This window comes from Aotus nancymaae, unplaced genomic scaffold (assembly GCF_030222135.1).
Source record: "Aotus nancymaae isolate 86718 unplaced genomic scaffold, 86718_ANA_hifiasm-v0.15.2.pri h1tg000003l, whole genome shotgun sequence".
Classification (NCBI taxonomy): domain Eukaryota; kingdom Metazoa; phylum Chordata; class Mammalia; order Primates; family Aotidae; genus Aotus; species Aotus nancymaae.
In genome coordinates this window covers 74,441,622-74,460,266 of record NW_026988414.1, presented here as the reverse complement: position 1 = coordinate 74,460,266, position 18,645 = coordinate 74,441,622, and the positions used below count along the sequence as shown (strand labels likewise).

Genomic DNA, 18,645 nt, shown 5'->3' with positions numbered 1-18,645 from the left:
GTGTGGCCTGTGTGTGTGTGTGATTGGTGTCTGTGTGAGTGGCCTGTGTGTGTGTGTGAGTGGTGTCTGTGTGAGTGGCTTGTGTGTGTGGATGGTGTCTGTGTGAGTGGCCTGTGTGTGTGTGTGTGGTGTCTGAGTGGCATGTGTGTGTAAGTGTGTGAGTGCTATCTGTGTGAGTGGCCTCTGTGTGTAAGCGGCCTGTGTGTGTGTGGTGTGCCTGTGTGTGAGTGGTCTCTGTGTGTGTATGGTGTGTGTTTGTGTGAGTGGCCTCTGTGTGTGTAAGTGTGGTGTCTGTGAGTGGCCTCTGTGTGTGGTGTGTCTGTGTGAATGGCCTCTGTGTGTGTGTGGTGTGTGTCTTTGTGAGTGGCCTGTGTGTGTGTGTGTGGAGTGTCTGTATGAATGGCCTCTGTGTGTAAGTGTGGTGTCTGTGTGAGTGGCCTCTGTGTGTAGTGTGTGTGGGGTATATGTGTGTGAGTGGCCTCTGTGTGTGAGTTGCCTGTATGTATGTGTGAGTGTGGTGTGTGTCTGTGAGGAGTGGCCTCTGTGTGTGTGTGTGATGTGTGTGTGTGTATGCTGTGTGTCTGTGAGTGGCCTGTGTGTGTGTGTGATGTGTCTGTGTGTGCGTGTGGTGTGTGTCTGTGTGAGTGACTCTGTGTGTATGTGATGTGTTTGTGTGTGTGTGTATGGTGTGTGAGTGGCCTGTGTGTGTGTGGTGTGTGTCTGTGTGTGAGTGGCCTCTGTGTGTGTGGTGTGTGTCTGTGAGTGGCTCTGTGTGTGTGTGATATGTCTGTGTGTGTGTATGGTGTGTCTGTGTCTGTGTGAGTGGTCTCTGTGTGTGTGTGTATGGTGTGTGTCTGTCTGTGTGTGAGTGGCCTGTGTCTGTGTGTATGGTGTGTGTGCGAGTGGTGTGTGTGTGTGTTGTGTCTGTGAGTGGCTCTGTGTGTGTGATGTGTCTGTGTGTGTGTGTATTGGTGTGTGTCTATGTCTGTGTGTGAGTGGCCTGTGTGTGTGGTGTGTGTCTATGTGTGAGTGGCCTCTGTGTCTCTGTGTGTGTGTGTGGTGTGTCTGTGTGTGAGCGGCCTCTGTGTCTGTGTGTGTGTGTGGTGTGCAGTGTGTGTGTGTGAATGGCTTCTGTGTATGTGTGTGAGTGTGGTGTGTGGTGTGTGTTTGTGTGTGAATGGCTTCTGTATATGTGTGTGTGTGTCTGTGTCTGTGTGAGTGGCCTGTGTGTGATGTGTCTGTGTGTGTATGGTGTGTGTCTGTCTGTGTGAGTGGCCTCTGGGTGTGTGTGACGTGTCTATGTGTGTGTGTATGGTATGTGTCTATGTGTGTGTGAGTAGCCTGTGTGTGTGTGTCTGTGAGTGGCCTGTGTGTGTGTGTGGCCTGTGTGTGTGGTGTGTGTCTGTGTCTGTATGAGTGGCCTGTGTCTGTGTGAGCGTGGTGTGTGTGTGAGTGGCCTGTGTGAGTGTGGTGTCTGTGTGAGTACCCGTGTGTGTGTGTGAGCACAGTGTGTGTGTGAGTGGCCTGTGTGAGTGTGGTGTGTCTGTGTGAGTACCTGTGTGTGTGTGTGTGAGCATGGTGCGTGTGAGTGGCCTGTGTGTGTGTGGTGTGTCTGCGTGAGTGGCCTCTGTGTGTCTGTGTGTGTGAGTGGTCTCTGTGTATGTCTGCGTGTGTGTGTGGGGGGTGTGTATGGCCTTTGTGTGTGTGTGATGTGTCTGTGTGTGTGTGGTGTGTGTGTGTGGCCTCTGTGTGTGTGTGTCTGTGTGATGTGCCTGTGTGATGTGTCTGTGTGTGTGTGGGGTGTGTGTGTGTGCTGGCTGCCCCTTCTCCCCCACTCCTGGGTGCTGGGGGTCCCCAGCCCCATCACTCAGGTGCACCCTGGGAAGCTCCACCATCTCCCACATGTGCTCACTGGCCTGAGCGCCTGCTGGAAGTGCCGACTGGGCATGGTGTGGCTGTCTGCCTGCCTGTCCTGGACTCCCGGGTCACCCTGGGCCAGCACTCAGCCGCTCTGCACTGAAGGGAGGAATGCCCCTGCCCACCTCACCAGGGCACAGCCATCTCGAGAGCCGCCAGCCTTCCGGCCAGCGTGCAGCCCCAGGCCATTTGTGGGATAAATTATGAATTTTAATTGTCGCAGCATCTTAGTGTTTAACGGCTTCTATATATAGGCTCTGCCCTCCAAGAGTGGCGGCTTTGGTGGAGAGGAGTGGGAGGCGGGCAGGGAACACAGGAGCCCATTCTGGGTGAGCAAAAGGCTGAGGCCTGGGCTCCAGCCAGTGCACCCTGCCCTGCTGTGTGACCTCGGGGCAGTCCTGGACCACTCTGTGCCCTTCCTGCCCCTGGCACAGGTTGCCCATGCTGGGCCCCCCAAGCGGACAGTACCCCCACTCGGATGGGAGCTGTCCTAGAGCTGAGGTGAGGCAGGCAGGTGCCTATTCGTGGTGACCTGACGGGGCCCAAGGACAACCCAGTCCTATACCCCATATCCCCCTTTTCATGTCTTGAGATGCCAGCCCAGGCTCTTGGGGACAGGAAGGTGCCCCTCACGGTACCCAGCGCCATCCCCTGCCCAGGCCAGTGGCCCCTTGGAACATGCTTGCCTTATCCCCAGTCGTCCTCTCACACCTTCCTGGGGATCCCAGGGGACCCCTCTCTGCAGCCCCGGCCCTCAGGGCCTCTCTACCTGGGGACAGCTCAGGCCTGGACACCAGCCAGCCCCCACCTGGGAGAGCCAGAGGCTTTGTGCTCGGGGTGGGGGTGTCACAGCCTCACAGACCGCCGGCTGGCAGCGAGAGGCTGAGACGTGTGGCGGGGTTAGCGTGGGATTTGGGGTTAGAGAGAGAGCTAGACAGAATGGCGATGAGAATGATGATTGGTAAAACCATCAGGGGTGGCCTTTGGCGTGCCAGGCATGATTTCAGGCACTTCACATATAAAAACTCACTGAATCCCGCACTGACCCATTGAGGTAAGTGCTGCCATGGTCCCAATTTTGCAGAAGGAAAACGTAGAGCATAAAGGTGCTCTATAGCTTGCTCAGGTCAGCGTTCACGGTTTGAGCCCCAGCGCATTGGCTCCAGAGCCCATACTCTTCATCACTCCCCTATGGTGCCTTTTTGTAAAAAGCTAACACTAACATAGCACTGGCTATGCGCAGGCATGAAGCTGTTTGGTCTCCTAAGAGGCTGGTATGATCCCCATTTCATGGATTAGAGAACTGAGGCGCCGAGAGGTGATGCACCTCGCCCAAAGTCCCACAGTGATGAGTGGCAGAGCTGGGCCTGGGCCTGAGGCAGGCAGACCCCGGGCGGTCCCGCCCACTCCTCTACTGCCTCCTCTGACTCTGGTGCAAGGGCCTGCTGAGCTGTGTAATCTTGGGCAAGTGACTTTACCTCCGGGGACCACAAATTCCTCACTGGGAAGCAGGACGGCAGACTTCACACCGCCCTCACTGCTGGGGCGGAGAGTGCAGGGAGAGGGAAGGGAAGGGAAGAGACGTTTATATGCAGCACGCATACTAAGTGCTTTGCTGAATGACCCTACCAACCCTCACCACGTTACACACCCGCTTCACTGCTCTGAGCCGTTGGTTCACCTCCCTGAAGTCCTGCACCTGTCTGGCTCCAAAGACATAACACTCTTCGAGACCCTCACACGGATGAAGAAACTGAGGCCCAGGAGCATCAGGGACTTGCCCAAGGCCCCACAGCATCTCTCTCTGGGCTAGGGCCTCGGAAGGACTCCAGCCTCCCAACCACCGCCACTTTCTCTCCCCCACACCATGCAAGGGTCACACGGCCACCCCGTGGCGGGGCTGAGTCAGGGACAGGTGAGAGTTTGGGTGATTCTCCCTCAAAAGGGGAAAGGATTGAAAAATAACCAAGGTCCAGTCAGTTCTGTGTAACACGGACAGGCAGACTGCAAAAAACCACTTGCCTCCCTCCCAGCCCTGGCGGTTCAAAGCCCTCTCTGCTCAAATGAATCCTGGCCATGCCATTGCCAGAGTCCATTTTACTAACCTGGTAAACAGAGCCCAGAACCCAGGAGGTGATGGAGGCTCCGGCCAGGCACATACAGGAGGTGTGTCCTGTTCAGGCACAACGATGCCACCACCCAGCTGTCCGTTCATAAGAAGCCCAGACTTGGGGGAGAACGGGCACCTCTGCGGATCTCTAAGGAGCGTATCAAGGCAGAGGCTGCAAAGGTCCACTGCAGGCCTGGAGAGTGGAGCCAATACCCATGAGTGAGCTCCCAGGGGAGGCTGTTCAGCCCCTGTGGGGAACCCGATGGGACGTTAGAGGGACATTGGATTAGATGGCTCAAGACAGAAGAGCTGCCTGAGGAGTAAGTGAGCAGCCCGTCGCGGGAGGCATGCAAGCTGAGGCCATGGATCAAGGCGACTGCAGGAGGTCTCCTCTGCTGGGAGCTACACCTCAGTAGCCCCTCTCAGCTCTGAGATGCCCCCGTGTTGCACCTAAGTAAAGGGACTTGAGATGGCCAGCTCCCCTGCAACCGCCTGCATCTGCAGCCCTGCACTGGGTCAGGCAGAAGAAGCAGGCTGGCCAGGCCCCCGCCCCCTCCCAGAGCCGAGAGCAGGTTCTCCGCAGAAGGAAGCAGAGGAGGTGGCAGAGAGAGATTAATTCCCCGAAACGGGAAAAAATAGAAAAACACACACACCACACACCCTAATAACATGTAATAAGAGGTTGGAGACGAGGAACAATGCCCTGGTAATGTCACCCTGGCGGCAATCAATTTGGGTGTCACATGAAATAGGCATAATTATTCCGCCAGCTCCGGGGGCCCAGGCCCAGGCGGGAAAGGCAGCGTGGAATCAATCGGTGGTGCACCAGGCTGGCAGAGGGAGCTGCTCCAAATTAGCCTGCCAGCACGCGGCTTCTCAGCCCCTCTGGGCCAGCAGGGGTCTGGAGGGCCTCACGGGTGGGGGCCCTGCAAGGCCCTGGAGTCACCTTGCTCAGCCACTGCTCATTCGATCCATGAGCAAGAGCCGTCAGAGAGGACTCCCCATGGAAGTGAGAACGGAGGAGGAGCAAGCACACATTTGTCCCATCTGGGGCTGTGCAGGAGGTGGGGGATGCTAAAATAATGAAACGCAGGCTCCCTCCACCTCCTAAGCTAGGACCACGCCCTTCCCATCCTGGGGTGAACACAAAGCCTCTGGGGTTCCTGGAATTTGCTGTTGTTTGTTTGCACTAAACACACAGGGACTTAAGCCCCTCTTGCTCCTCCTTCATCCCACTTGCTTATAGAGTCCTCCCTGATTGCTCGTATCCATCCTAGACTTCAAGGATGGTAGGGCAGCATCCCCACAACTGGGGGAACAGGTGCTCATGGGATGACTGCTTAGTGAGCACCCAGTTCACACTGGCTGCTGCCCATCTCAACCCCCATTTCATGCACCAGAAACCCCGAATTCCAGAAATGCAAATCAAGGCCACCATGAAATACCATCTTACATTCATTCAATCAGTAAAAGTCAAGGCCCCTGACAATACCAAGTGTTGATCAGGACGGGTGCAATGGGACCACTCATCATCTCCTGCTGGGGGGACGACGAACTGGTCTAACCAATTTGGAAAACACTTTGGCAAATATCCTAGTAAGGCCGAATGCAAACATGCCCTACAGGCCAGCAATTCCGCTCCTAGCTGTGTGCCCCGGAGACACTGCACGTTGTCTTAGAGATGGGATGACAAGGTTCTTGGAAGCATTGTTTGTAAGAGCAAAACATGGAAATGACCTAAATGTCCATTGGTAGGAGAATGTGAAATAACACTTTTATGATCACATGGCAGAACATTATACATCAGTGAAAATGAGCTACATCTACTATTATTTGCAACAACATACATGAAGCTTAAATGTGATGAAGAAAAAAGCAAATTCCAGAGGACTGCATGTGGTTCATGCTCTTTTTATAAAGTTCGAAAATAACTAAAACTGAACTACTTATATATATTTAAATGTACAATTTTAAAGAGGCAAGGGATTGTTAAATACATAATTTAAGGTAGTCACTGAAAGAGAGGTGAAGGGAAGGGGTGTACCGAGCACATGGGAAGAGGCACGTCATTACTGAGTTGCCGGTGTTTGAGTGGAGTAGGGCCACAGTGTTCATTATAGTATTATTACTACTACTATGATTACTAATACTAAAGGTCTTGATTAATTAACAGGCTAGGTCTGGGTCAGTGAGTAAGAGCCCCAGGCCAGAGGCCAGGAAGAAGGCATTCTAGACTGAACCCAGACTTGCAAGCTGGGGATTTAGAGCAAGTCACTCCACCTCGCTGGCTCTGTTTTCCCAGGTATAAAACCAAACCTCTGCACCTATCACCTACAAGGATAAGATCATGAGCGTATCACTGATGTAGACTATGAGTAGCTAGCACTTAGTAAGGGTACCTAGCACTTCCTAACATTACCAGGCACTGTTCTAAACGTTTTGCTTATGTTAGCACACCTAATTGTCACGTCTTCCCTTGAGGTGGGTGCTACTGTTACCCTCACTTTATGGATAACAGACAGGCCCAGAGAGATTAAGTAACTTGCCCAAAGTCACGGAGCTGGGCAGTGGTGGAGCCGAGACTTGAGCCCAGGGTCTACACTGGCTCCGGGTCTACACTCTTAACAACTTCACTATGAAATAACATTGAAGAAACGGAACGCACACAAGTAGACTGTTGTCAGCACAGCTCTACTGAGCCCACAGTACCCAGGGATATTCATTCATTCATTCATTCATTCGCTCATTCGTTCATTCACTCCACAACTAAACAAAGGGCCGCATCAAGAATGCCTCACATGTATTGCGAAATGAACCTGCCTTCTCACACTCTTTCTACAAAGAAACTTCCTCGATTCTGTGTCTCTGCAAAGTCTGCTACTTCCCTAGGACTCAGCCAGTCTCCCCCTCTTCCTAAAGCATCTCTGACAACCTCGACCTCCAGGGAGAAATCCAGCCTTCTCTGAGTGTCCATGTGGGCTACTGAATACCCCGTTAGTCCCTTTCCAACTCCTGCCTGAAGCGCCTTTGACATCACCTAGCTCTGTGCATTCATGCACAGGTAGTCCTTGCAGCTAGCCAAGAGTTACTCCCTGGTACCTCCAAGGGTCTGTCCCAACCCAGGGGCCACGGAAGAGGGCCAAAGGAAGGGTACTAGGATTGCCCAGGGTGTTCAAGGCAGACCACGCCTAGCCCAGAGCCGAGCAGGCAGCTTGGCTACGATGTGCAGAACAAATGCATGCGTGAATGGGCTGCTACTATATTCAGTGCAAACAAGTGTGGCTCTATGCTGCGAGTGCCTAGAGAAGAGGGGTGAATGACTTGAAGCAGTCACAGAGGCTTCTTGGAGGAGGGGGTCAGGAGAAGGAGAGGACAGGACCTCTTGTGAGGGGATGCAGGGCTAAGGCAGGTGAGGATGGGGGGATACGTGGAGGAACCGGAGGAAACAGAACAGAAGGCCATCAGAGGCTGACCATGGGGGCTGGGAGGCCACTTCCACAGAGTGCCACACGCAGGACAGCGAGCCCAAGACACTCTGGCCAGCAAACTAAAGCCCTGACCCTGAGACCACCACGCCTACTGCCTCCCCTCCCTGGCCTGTCCCTGGCTCCACTTCCTCCACCCTCCACCCTCCACACGGTCTCATGCTTCTGTGGGACCCCGCCCGAATGCCTGTGCTGCCTCACCTCCCAAAAGAAACACACCCAACCCCAACTGTGCTCCCCGGATACCTGCTTCTGCAGGCGCCTGAAGAGCAGCAGCACACACGAGCCATCACTGGCACCAGGGGCCCCGACGGGCTGCATGCAGAGCCGCCACCCACCTCCACATGAGGTTGCTTTTTGTGGGGTGAGGTGGGGGAGGTATCCCTCTGGGAGTCTGGGTTTTAGAAAGCAATACCCAATATAGGAAAAATGGATGGCCAGAGGGCGGAGGATGAGATAAACCCAGACGGAAGAGGACTGGGTAGAGTAAGTACTCTTCCCACCTCCCTTCCAGTTACACAGGACCCCTCAGCCCACAGGCCATGGGAACTTGGCTTCGAGAACATGCCCATCCCCCTAAAAGCTGGTTCCCACTCTAACTCCAGACCCTGGGGAAGACTGCAGCTTTAACCAAGCCCTCCCCAGGGGCTCACACGTAAATTGGCAGAGGGTGGGGAGGGGGGCAGGGGCCTGTCCCCGCCTTCTCTAAGCCCCTTCCAGGAGGGGCAACTGGGTGCTGCTGGGAGCCCGGATCTGAGTCTGTGCCCTCTTTCAGCACGGTTCCAAGGAGTTCTTGGTCTCTCTCCGTGTCACCCTGTACCCTCCCTCCCACCTCAGGCCACGGGTAGAAAGCAGGAGGGACAGGCGTGCTGCCCCAGTAGACCTGTGCTAGCGCCTTCCCAGAGGCGTGAGGATTTCGAGCTCCCTCCTGGCTTACACAAGGACAAAGGGTCTGGGAGCAGCCCTCACTGACACTCTGCGCTGGATCTGGGGAAGCCCCAGGCTCTCTGCCGCCTAGGTGCCCCAGCTCATTGCTCCCTGGGAATGGGAGGCACTGGTGCTGAAGTCGCTGGCATAATGACCAGCAGAGTTGAGCCCAGAGCCACTGGCCAGGCTGGGCTATGCGCCCTCTGGCTGCCCAAGCCAAGCAGAGGGCCGAGGGAGGGCTGGGTGAGCAGGAAGGGGCTGTCCAGATGCCAGAGCCCCCACTGGCTTGGGGCCTCCTGCACCCCCACCCTCCCCACCCCCGGGACAGAGCTGTTCCCATCCTCCCAGGCGCCCCTTCTCTGCCACCCCAACCCCAAGGCCTCTGAGAACAAAGAGGAGGTGCCGGCACAGCTGGGCTGGACCAGGCTGGGCTGCGACCCTAGCAGGAACCGGGAGGGGGCTGCCCACTGGCCTGGCCCCACCCCTCCTCCTCAAAGTGGGATCCGCCCGGAAGGACACATCTCCTGGCATGCCTTGAGAGCAGAGAGCCCACAGCCCATCCTGAAAAGGGCGTGAGGGGGAGCAGGAGGCTCCCTCCTCACCTTCTCAGCTGGTTCCCACCTCCACCCGCTCTGCCTTAGAATGAAAAGTGGGGCAGGAGGAGGTGAGAGCCCGCGCTGAAGGCAGACAAAGGGGAGGCCCCTAAAGGGTTCCTGGTTCTCCTGGTCCCCAACTTCCTCTCCTCCATTCTCCCTACTCCCCATCTCCTTTTCACAGGGCAGGAGCTGGAAAGGGGCGATGCTTGTATGTCAGGGGAGGTGCCATCCAGGTTGCAGCTTGTGGAGAAACCCAGTCCCTGACCTGTGTCCACCAGCTAGGGAGTGTCTGGCACTGGTGGGGGCTGCCTGGGGGCACCTGGGGTCCACGAAGGGAGGTACCCACCCAGGGCTGAGCAGGGGGCTTACCCTCTAGAGTGACCAATGCTCAGAACGGGAGGGGGAACAGGAAGGGGAGAGCAGTACTGGGACACCCGTGTGGGGCCCCTCCCCAGCTCCAGGCTCCCAGCTTACAAACCCGGAATTTGTTAGGGTTGGAGGGAGGGGTGTGGGAAAGGAAAAATCTTCATTTCTGAGGCTTGAGGGGAAATCAGGCCTGTGACCCCAAAGGAGGTCTGGGTGGCACCGGGGTGCCCTGCAACCCCAGGAGGGCGCAACCAGGGCCGACGGCAGTCCCCAGGGGCGCTTGCCGCGGGGCTGCCCGTTTGGGGTTTGGCCGCGCCGCCAGGCTCACCTGCATCTCGGGCGCGCCTTCGGTCCGCTCGGCTCGGTCACCAATCGCATGTCTCTCCCGCCGGCCCGGCCCGGCCCCAGCCCCAGCCCCTGCCCAGCCCCCTCCTCCGTCTCCTCCTCCTCCTCTGACACCTCCGCCCGGCAGTCCGTGCGCCCTCGCGGGGCTGGCCGTCCGTCTGTCCGCCCCGCGCGGGCGGGAGCCGAGCCGGAGCCGGGGCCGGGGCTCGGGAGTGGGGAGGTGGGAGGCCGCGGCCCCGGCGGGCGGAGGGGCAGGCGCGCTCAGGACGCGCGACGCGGGATCCGCGAGCCTGGTTCTGCGCCCCGGGCCGGCCCGGAGCCGCCGCCGCCGCCTCTGCCGCTGGGGCCGGGGTCGAGGCCGGGGGCGCTCCGCCGCGGGGCCGGGGCCGGCGGGCAGAGGCTGCGCATGCTGCTGGGCGCCCCGCGTCGGGAGAGCGGCCGGAGCGGCGCGGGTGGGGACTCCGCGCCCTCCGGGGCCGGGACCGGGACCCACCGCCGCCGCCGCCTGCGCTGTCGCCCGCCGCCCGCTCCGGCTCCCGCGCCGGCTCCCGCTCGGGCTCTGCGCTCTGCAGCGGCGCGGGGAGGGAGCGCCAGAAGCGAGCCAGGAAGGGAGGAGGGACCGAGGGAGGAGGAAGCGTGCGAGCGGCGGGAGCCGGGAGGGGGAGGAGAAGGCGCGGCCGCAAAACCTAGTGGTGGGGGGGGCTCTCTCCTTTTAGCGGAGGGGGCGTAGGCGAGGGGCCACCAGAACGGCGCTCCAGCTCCGCACACGGCCGCGCCCCTCCGGGTCCCGGGGAGTCCGGCGTGCGGTCCTCCCTGGGTGTGTGCGCGCACACTGTTGTGTGTGATTTTGTGTGGCCACATGCGTGTGCATGTGAGCGCGCCAGTATGTTTACACGTGTTAACTGGGCTGTGGACGAACACACACAGGAGGACGGACAGGGATCCCCACCCGAACAGGGCTGTTTGGAGGACGGCAGGGGGAGGCTGACCGGGAGCCCCCGACCTGGCCTTGTCCCCTCCTCTCGGAAAGTCCGCGAGCCTGGAACGCCCGCGTCCTGGCAGCGCGAGGGCGAGGCAGGCAGAACGGGAAGCTTCAGGGGACGGCGAGCAAGCCGCGCTGGCCCGGCGGCTCTACCCAGGAGCGGGGTCTCGCGTGCCTCCTTGCGGCGGGGGTCCCCGCCCAGCCTGGCTTCCTGCCCAGCAGAGGGCGGCAGGCCTCTCTGGCCCGCGCCGTCCGGCGGCCCTGCATCCAGCGGCCAGCAGAGGGCAGCGCAGAGCCTCCGTCTGGGCTTGACTGTTCCCCATCCTCCTCCGGAACGGTCCCGGGGATCCTCGGCTGGGGCCACAGCTTCAGATGGGCCCAAGGAATGGGACCTCTCCTCGGAGATCCAGATCCTCCTTGACTCACAGCTACAGAGACTAGGCCAGCAGGGATGTCTTGGCAAAGCCTGCCGAGTAGGCCACCACCCTCAGGACCTCACCTTTTACCTGTACCTCCCTGAAGCCAGACGCCCTTTAACACCAAGCCAGTTTTATCAGAATAGCCACCCACGCTGCCAGCCATCCCTTCTCCACTGCTGCGAACGCCCCGTTAGCACATGAATGCTGATACCTTGAGTCCACGGGGGCAGCTGAGGCTGGGGAGGAGGCGATCTAGCCCAGAGCCTCACCGATTCTGGGGCAGACCCTGCATTCCCACTTCCAGTGCCACCCCTCTCCCAGGGAGCCTGCCCGACATCACTGCAGAGATGCCTGGCAGCCACGGAGGGACCTCTCCCCACCCCCAGCAGCACCTTGCTTCTCCGCTGTCCAGCCTCACACACAGCCCACAGGCTCGCACAGACCTTCCGTTCCAGCTGCGCCATTTCTGGGCACTTCTCAGCCTCTCTGGCGCATCGTTGCTCTGGACAGTCCCGCCTGGAGCACTTTCTCCTGTCTCCTGTGACTATGCCCATCCTCATCTTAGGCCTAGCTAGAGCCCCCTCCGAGCAGGTGTCCGTGCTATGCTCTGCTGTCAACTCTACGTTCACCCTCCAGCAACACTCGGGGGGGCGGCACTATTGTCTCCCTGTGACAGAGGGAGAAAAGCACAGGCCCAGAGAGGTTCCAGGCCCTGCCCGTGGTCACACAGCCCCCAAAGGCATGGAAAGGGAATTGAACTCGCCTTCTAGGGCTGAGTAGACCAGCAGGGGGCAGGCTCGGCAGAGGGACTTACAGGTGGGAGGGGAAGCGGGGAGGCGAGCCCAGGGGTCCCGTCACTCACAGAGCCCAGCGCAGGCGGCTCCCGGTTCCTCAACTCCCCGCTGCCTGGACCCCTCCCCAGACTCCCCAGCCCCCCACCCTGGCTGTTTGTGAGCTACCCGTGCTCCCGCCCTCCCGCGCCGCCTCCTCCCACCAGCCCGACAGGAATAGACGTTCGCTGGCTCCTGCGTAAAGGCTCCGCCAGGCACCCGGCGGGCGCGCAGACCCGCTGGGGGGCGGGGGCGGGGGCGGGGGCTATTCCTGGTGCGGTGACTGACGCAGGCAAGGCGCGGCCACCACATCTCTCCGCCCCCGACTCACCTGCTCCCTGCCTCAGTGATCTCGGCGAAGAGATGGGGACGAGCCCACCGCCGCTACTTCCCAGCGCCCAGGGGCCACCTGAGGAAGCTGGGGTCCTGGGGTGGGGTCCTCCGGCCCCACAATGATCTCCGCGCCTCGGGGGCAGCAGGGATGGCCACAGAGCTGTGTCTGGGAGGAAGGGCCCCGGGCCTCCGTTCTCCGCTGTCAGTGGCGTCCGAGCCATTCCCCTTCCCTTTGTCTCCAAAAGACATGACCCCTCCCAGCTCTCCCTGTTTTATTCCAATGGAAAGGACAGGGAGAGGGGAGCTTTGGGGGAACAGCTTGGAAGAGAGGCCTTTTTGAGGGCCTAGCTTGGGCCTCGTGAGATTATGGGTACCTGATCTTGTCACCCAGAGACTCCAGGAAAGGAGGGTGTGTCACTGGGTCCGCACCCAGTCAGATACCTCTGCATAAGCTGTGGAGGAGACTACCTCTCTCCTCTCCTGTGGGGGTGTGGTGGTCCCCAGCAGAGCCCTCTCAGAGGTCCCAGGACCATGGAGAATGTGACATATCGGCATGGCCCGGTCCGAGTCTTCTCTGGCACAACCAGGGGACCATGTCCAGGAGCTCCAGCTGAAGAACGTTCCCCTGCACCCCAGGCCTTCGTGCTCACTGGACCACCCTCGTGGCGTGCTTCAAACCACCCTTGTGTTTTCTACCTGTGCTTCAAAACCTAACCAAGACCCGTTTCTTCTATTCCTGCCTACTTGCCCCAGACTGAAATGACCTTAGAGGCAGGGCCCTAATCTTTTCCCTCTGACCTCAGACTAGGAGCTCCCAAGAGCAGGTCTGAGACTGCGTGTCTCCTGGGTGGGCACACAGCAGACCCTGGCTGCAGGCTGAGAACTCAGCAAGTCCCGGCAGCTGGAACAAGCCAGCCTGAGTGCTCACAGCAAAGCGGTGAGGCGGGGATGAGTTTGCCAGGGAACACAGGAGGAGGGGATAAGACCCTCCAACGTGTACTCAGCCCTTACTGTAAACCAGACTCAGCTACACTTCACAGCTTCGGCTCTCTGCAAGACTGGCATCGCTGTCCCTACTGTACGGATGAAAAGACCGAGGCTCTGGGAGGGCTGGTGACTCGCTCAGGTTCACTGTGCATAAAAGTTAGAGTTGGGCTTTGAAGCTCTCTGTATATCTGATGTCAGAGCTCTAGTCCTGCTCTCCTCTCACTCTGAGAGGCTGAGGAGGCAGGAGGCGGAGCTGGGGCAAGGGCCAAGGGTCCCCTGGGCACAGAAAGGAGAGGGTGGCACACCAGGCCTGCCTGCATGCCTTCTCTATGCTGGTCCTATCCACCGGCATCCCAGCAGCTCCCAGGGTTTTATGATGATGATTATTTCTAAAGGCACTTGAAATTAATGATGGCTCTAAAATGGCTGGGACAGCAGAGTCATTGCTGAGACCTCTAATTAGCAAGAAAAACGGAGACCAGGAGCCTGGGAGGCGAGTGGGGGTTGGGCAGGCAGCACTGGGTGTGGAGTAGGGCTGGGGGAGTGAGGTGGAGCCGGGTGCTCAGGCGGCCCCGTGTTCTACTTTATGCCACAAGCTAACTTGTTAATTTACTGTGTGACCTTGAGGGGGTCATAGCCCCTCCCTAGGCCAAAGTTTTTCCGGAGATTCAATGAGGGGTTGCCCTGGGGGGTGTCTAAGCTCAGGGCTCCTTGGATGACCCTGAGTCCCTAAAAGGCTGAAGCATGGAAGCTGGGGGCTGTGCAGCCTCTGGAAGCCATCACAGGGACCCCAGCCCCCCACTCGGCTCTCGCAGCCCTCCACACTGGGGTTGCTAGGGCCGTGGTATAATGAAGTACTAGGCTGGAGTGAAGCGGATCGAGCAGTGGCAGAATATCCATAGGTCAGGCCCTGCGCCGGTGCACTGTGGAGGCCGGCCAGGGACGGAGGCCCCTGAGGGGCTAGCGGGACCGTCCCTTCCTGGAGGTGGTCCTGGAGATGTGGTATAAAGCCTTCCTGCCCCCTCCTGACCCCCTTCTCAAGAGTCAATGGGGACATGGGGATACCAGCTTCCCATGTAAGCATATCACAAAGGGTCAGGCCTGGGTATCTTAAAGGAAGGTCCCTCGTCAAGTGCTCCCCAAGTCTGGATCCTCCACATCCTGCATGGGGTAGCCAAAATGGGGAAGGCACGGGGGCTCACCTGGAGGGGGCCTCTCCCCATAGTGGCTGGCCCAAGTTGGTGTGGAGACATGCTGGTTCCCAGGGAGCATCCCTGATGGATGCAGGCTGAGGCCAAGACGCAAAAGCAAGGGTGTGGGAGGTGCACTTAACTGGGGCATCCTCTTCCCTGGCACTTACTTCATGCTTGTCTTGTCATCCACAGCCTTCTCAGCTCCTCAAATCCTTTCCCCTTCCAATTCAGGTCCCTGTGTGTCCCCCTCCTTCCAAAAACCTGCTCTGAGAACCTCATCTTCCCCTCGGGCGGGGCTGTGTGTCCCTGGGCACCTTCCTGAGTCTCGGTTTCCTCCTCTGTAAGATAATGTCAGTTTCACAGGGTGTGGTGAGGGTCACATGACTTAATGTGTGGCTCGTATCTACCTGATGCTGATGCAGTAGGAACTTGATAAACGCAGGTATTTTTAGGTGAAGGCTCATACCGACTGTCATGGTCGCCGGCTGTCTCCCAAGCCCTCCTCTGTAAAGTCGTGGCTCTACCCTAAGGTTCTTTCAGCATGGCCACTCGGAGACACGTGGACCACATTCTCTGTCCCCTGAGAATGAGCAACACCCTGAGGCCATGGATTGATCTTGTGTCTCCTCCAGTTTCCACAGCCAGCCCACAGCCCTGATTCCAGAGGGTCTGATGTGTGCAAATAACTCCTGCCTGAAGTCTCTTAATCAGGAAGGACCAGTGGATACCCCTAGAGAAGAGGGCCAGGGCAGAGGGTAGGGACGCTCTCGGATCTGCGTTTCTTACTCCCTCTCACCTTGGGGCATTGGGCACCATGCCTCCATGGAAATGTTTCAGCGCCAGTGACATGTCACTTGTCTAGAAGCAACGCAGTCAGCAGCATCCCCTACTGGGAATCTCACTGGGAATCAGGGGAGGCTCAAAGGCTCTTGGAGGACTCAAGGCAGAAGCCTTGGCAGAGAAGTGAGGTCTGGGCCTGGCCCCCACTCAGCGCTGCCACAGCCATTCTGTGCTGGGTGGCCTGGCTCCTGTATCTACAGTGGCTGAGAAGCAAGAAATTGGTCTGGGGCCAGTCAGTGAAGGGGACCTCGGCACTCCCCTCTGAAGTCCCTCCAGGAAAACACCCAATATTCCTGACCTTGAGTTACTGTGGGATGCAGTTAGCTGTTCTTAAGAAGTCAAGTAAGTGTGCACTCCATTAAAAAAATTAAATTAGGAGCAAAAACAAGAACAAAAAAAAAAAAAATAGAAAATGTAGTAGAGAGATCGCTCCCTGGCTCCATGGGAACCGGGGCTCTGCGCTTGGCAGACAGGCTCCTCCTGAGAGCCTGGCTCGGCTGTCCCCATGGATCATGTCGGGGGAATTTGAGCTAATGTGTGCAAACAGGCAGCACTATTAGCAAATCCATTCATTAAGCGCTTGCCTTAAGTTCTATTGTGCAAGAGACTTGTTTATTAACTTAAGTCAGAATCTGTTATTAAGTCAAAGGCAGCATGGTGGCTGAAAGGTGCCCAGCATCAGGGCCAGGCAGTCTTGGGTTCCAGTTCTGATGCTGTCCCTGACTCCTGTGTGACCCTGGGCAAGTCACCTTACCTCTCTGAGCCTCAGTTGCCCAGGGATAGGCAGCTCCTAAGGGGACTCCCAGTGGTCCCTACCTTCAGTATTCCTCTGCTTGTGGAATCCTCCCCCCGCTTTGAGTATGGGCTGGATCAATGGACCCACTTTTAATGAAGAGAATATGGCAGAAGTGATGCTAATGTCACTTGTGAGATTAGACTGCAAAACAACTGTGGTTTCCATCTTGGGTACCTTTTCTCGATTGCTTGCTTTGCGCTGTGAGGAGGGACAGTTGCCATGTTATGAGAAGCCCACATGGAAAGGAACTGATGTCTCTAGTCAGTCCCCCATGAGGCCCTGAGACCTTCCAATTGCCACTCGAGTGAGCTTGGAAGCCGTTTCTCTCCGAGCTGAGCCTTGAGGTGACTGAAGCTCCAGCTGATGCCTAGATTGGAGCCTTGTGAGAGGTAGAGGTACCCAGCTAAGCCTCACCTGGATTCCCAACTGGTGGAAACGGGGAGGTAATAAATATTTGCTGTTTTAAGCTCAGTTTCGGAGTGATTGGTTATGCAGCAATAGATGACTAAACACATGCTCCATCTGTAAAATGGGTATAGTAACTCCTTTCTCCCAGTGAGGCAGGGGCATTGAGATAAGGTAGTGAAGTGACTGCTGTTGGGGGGCGGGCAACTTGTGGTTTTCCAGTAAAGGCAAAAAGATGCACACTCTACGACCCAGCGTTCCTGAAGCACGAGCACAAGGCAAGCAGAGGGACGCGTGTGGCGGGATGGTTTGCTACAGTGAAAAACAGGAAATGCTCTAAATGCCCGTCACGGGAAGAGGAATAGACAGAATGCGGTACATTCACACAGTGAGATACTATGCAGCAATGAACACGGTGCGCGGAGTTCCCTGCATCAGCGGGGGTGATTTCATAACCACCATGTGGAGGGAGAACAAACACACGTACGAGGCACGCCATTTATATCAACTTTACAAACAAGCCCCAAACCCTATCAGCTGAAAACGGATGCCTACAAATACATGAAAAGTATAAAAGCATGCAGTACAGTGATCAACACCAATTCCGGGGGACGGCCACCTCTAGGGCGAGACAGGAGGAGGTGGCAGGGTCAGGCCTATCCCGATCTCCACACTTTGAACCCCACACCAAGAGGGGCACAGTGTTTCTACGTGTGTTATCCACTCACTCAGCAACTCACTCAATCCTCTCAGCAATGCTATGGGCTCCCTTCTGTTATTACCCTTCTTACAGAGCGAGAAACCGAGGCACACAGAATCCAGGGAGCTATTCCTGGGCTTTGCAGTCTAGTGGGAAGCCAGGGCCTGGTTCCTCACTCTGTCATGAACTTGGAGGGGTCCACATTATCTCCCTGGCTGGGGCTTGGGAGATACTCACCCCTTTCCCTTGATAGGCGTGGCTTGACAGACTGGCAACGTCTTGATTCATCAATCTGCAATATTTGCAGAGACCCTGTGAGCCAAGCCTGGTGCCAGCTGCATGGCAGGGAGACTAAAAACAAGGAAGTGTGGACAAGAGAAGGTGTAAATAGGACAATTCAACCCAACGTAATTCGGTGTGGTTCAGTTTCACATGTGCGCGACTCACAGACAACGGGGAGGTTGAGGATACTGCTTGAGTGCCTATGGCATGTGAGGTCACATACTAGGTGCTTGTGCAGATGATCTCATTAAGTCTCAAGCACACCCTGTCAAGTAGGGACCGGTATTATTCTCATTGAACAGTGAGCAGTGAGGAAACAGGAGCAACTTCCCCAGGTCACACTGACACTGAGATTGTCAGGATGTGCCCTCTCTCCATTCTGACCTGTCCTCTGTTTGGTGTTGGGGACACAGATGGAGGAACCAGGCCTTGGTGTCTACTGAAGGATCTCAGCCCAGACCAGGAGAATCTGGAGGAGTCCGGAGGAGGTGGAGCAAATAGGACAGGCTTCCTGGAAGAGAAGGGTGAAGGCAAATGCTTCAGTGGGCTCACTGGTGGTGAGACGGGTAGAGGCATCCATCCATTCATTTCTTCATTCATTCATTCATTCATCAAATGCCAAACATTTGCCACAGTTTCCTCTGGGCCCCAAAGCCCATGGTGTGGCAGGCAAGAGTCAACCTGGTGTGGCCCAGGCTGAGGTGGGAGAAGACGGGGTGGGGCTGCTTACACACGGCAGGCAGGACAGACATCGCGGAGGAAGTGATGGCTGAGCTGAAATCAAAGGGTGAGTCGGGATCAGTCAGCCACACAGGAGGTGGCGGCTGGTGTTCCAGGCAGAACAGCAGGTGCAAAGGCTGGGCCCTGGGGTAGAGGGAGAGACAGCCAGCCCCGAGGAAGGCCCCTGCTGGCCAAGGAGGTGCTAACTCAGCTGAGAGGGGTTTGTAGGGCTGAGGCTGCCCGCCTTTTTCTCCAGCCAGTGGGTCCCCACGCCATCTCAGTCCTGTCGGGCAGGCTGGGTCCCTCTCCAGAGAGATTAAGAGCAGGGGAGTTCGAACCATAACGGTGCATGTAATTATGTGCAAAAATGAAGGAGGGGAGGGCTCCTTAATAATTGATGGTGGGAGAGAGT

At 57.4% G+C, this 18,645-nt stretch overlaps 1 protein-coding gene across 12 annotated transcripts in view; it reads right to left on the bottom strand.

The window, feature by feature from the left end:
• LINGO1 (leucine rich repeat and Ig domain containing 1) overlaps window positions 1-18,645 on the bottom strand; it is a 213,344-nt gene that overhangs the window by 10,674 nt on the left and 184,025 nt on the right. Inside the window, exon 1 of one of the 12 annotated variants that reach the window (XM_012457664.3) lies at window positions 11,540-11,601. The exons of 10 other annotated variants lie outside the window; for them this stretch is intronic. Coding sequence is in view for 1 of the 2 variants with exons in the window: in XM_012457665.3 (XP_012313088.1) it covers window positions 9,730-9,735 (6 nt within the window). In the remaining variant the exon portion in view is untranslated. Of the gene's footprint in view, window positions 1-9,729; window positions 10,336-11,539; window positions 11,602-18,645 lie in introns of those variants that run through there. One more of the 12 variants, XM_012457665.3, reaches the window with a different exon arrangement.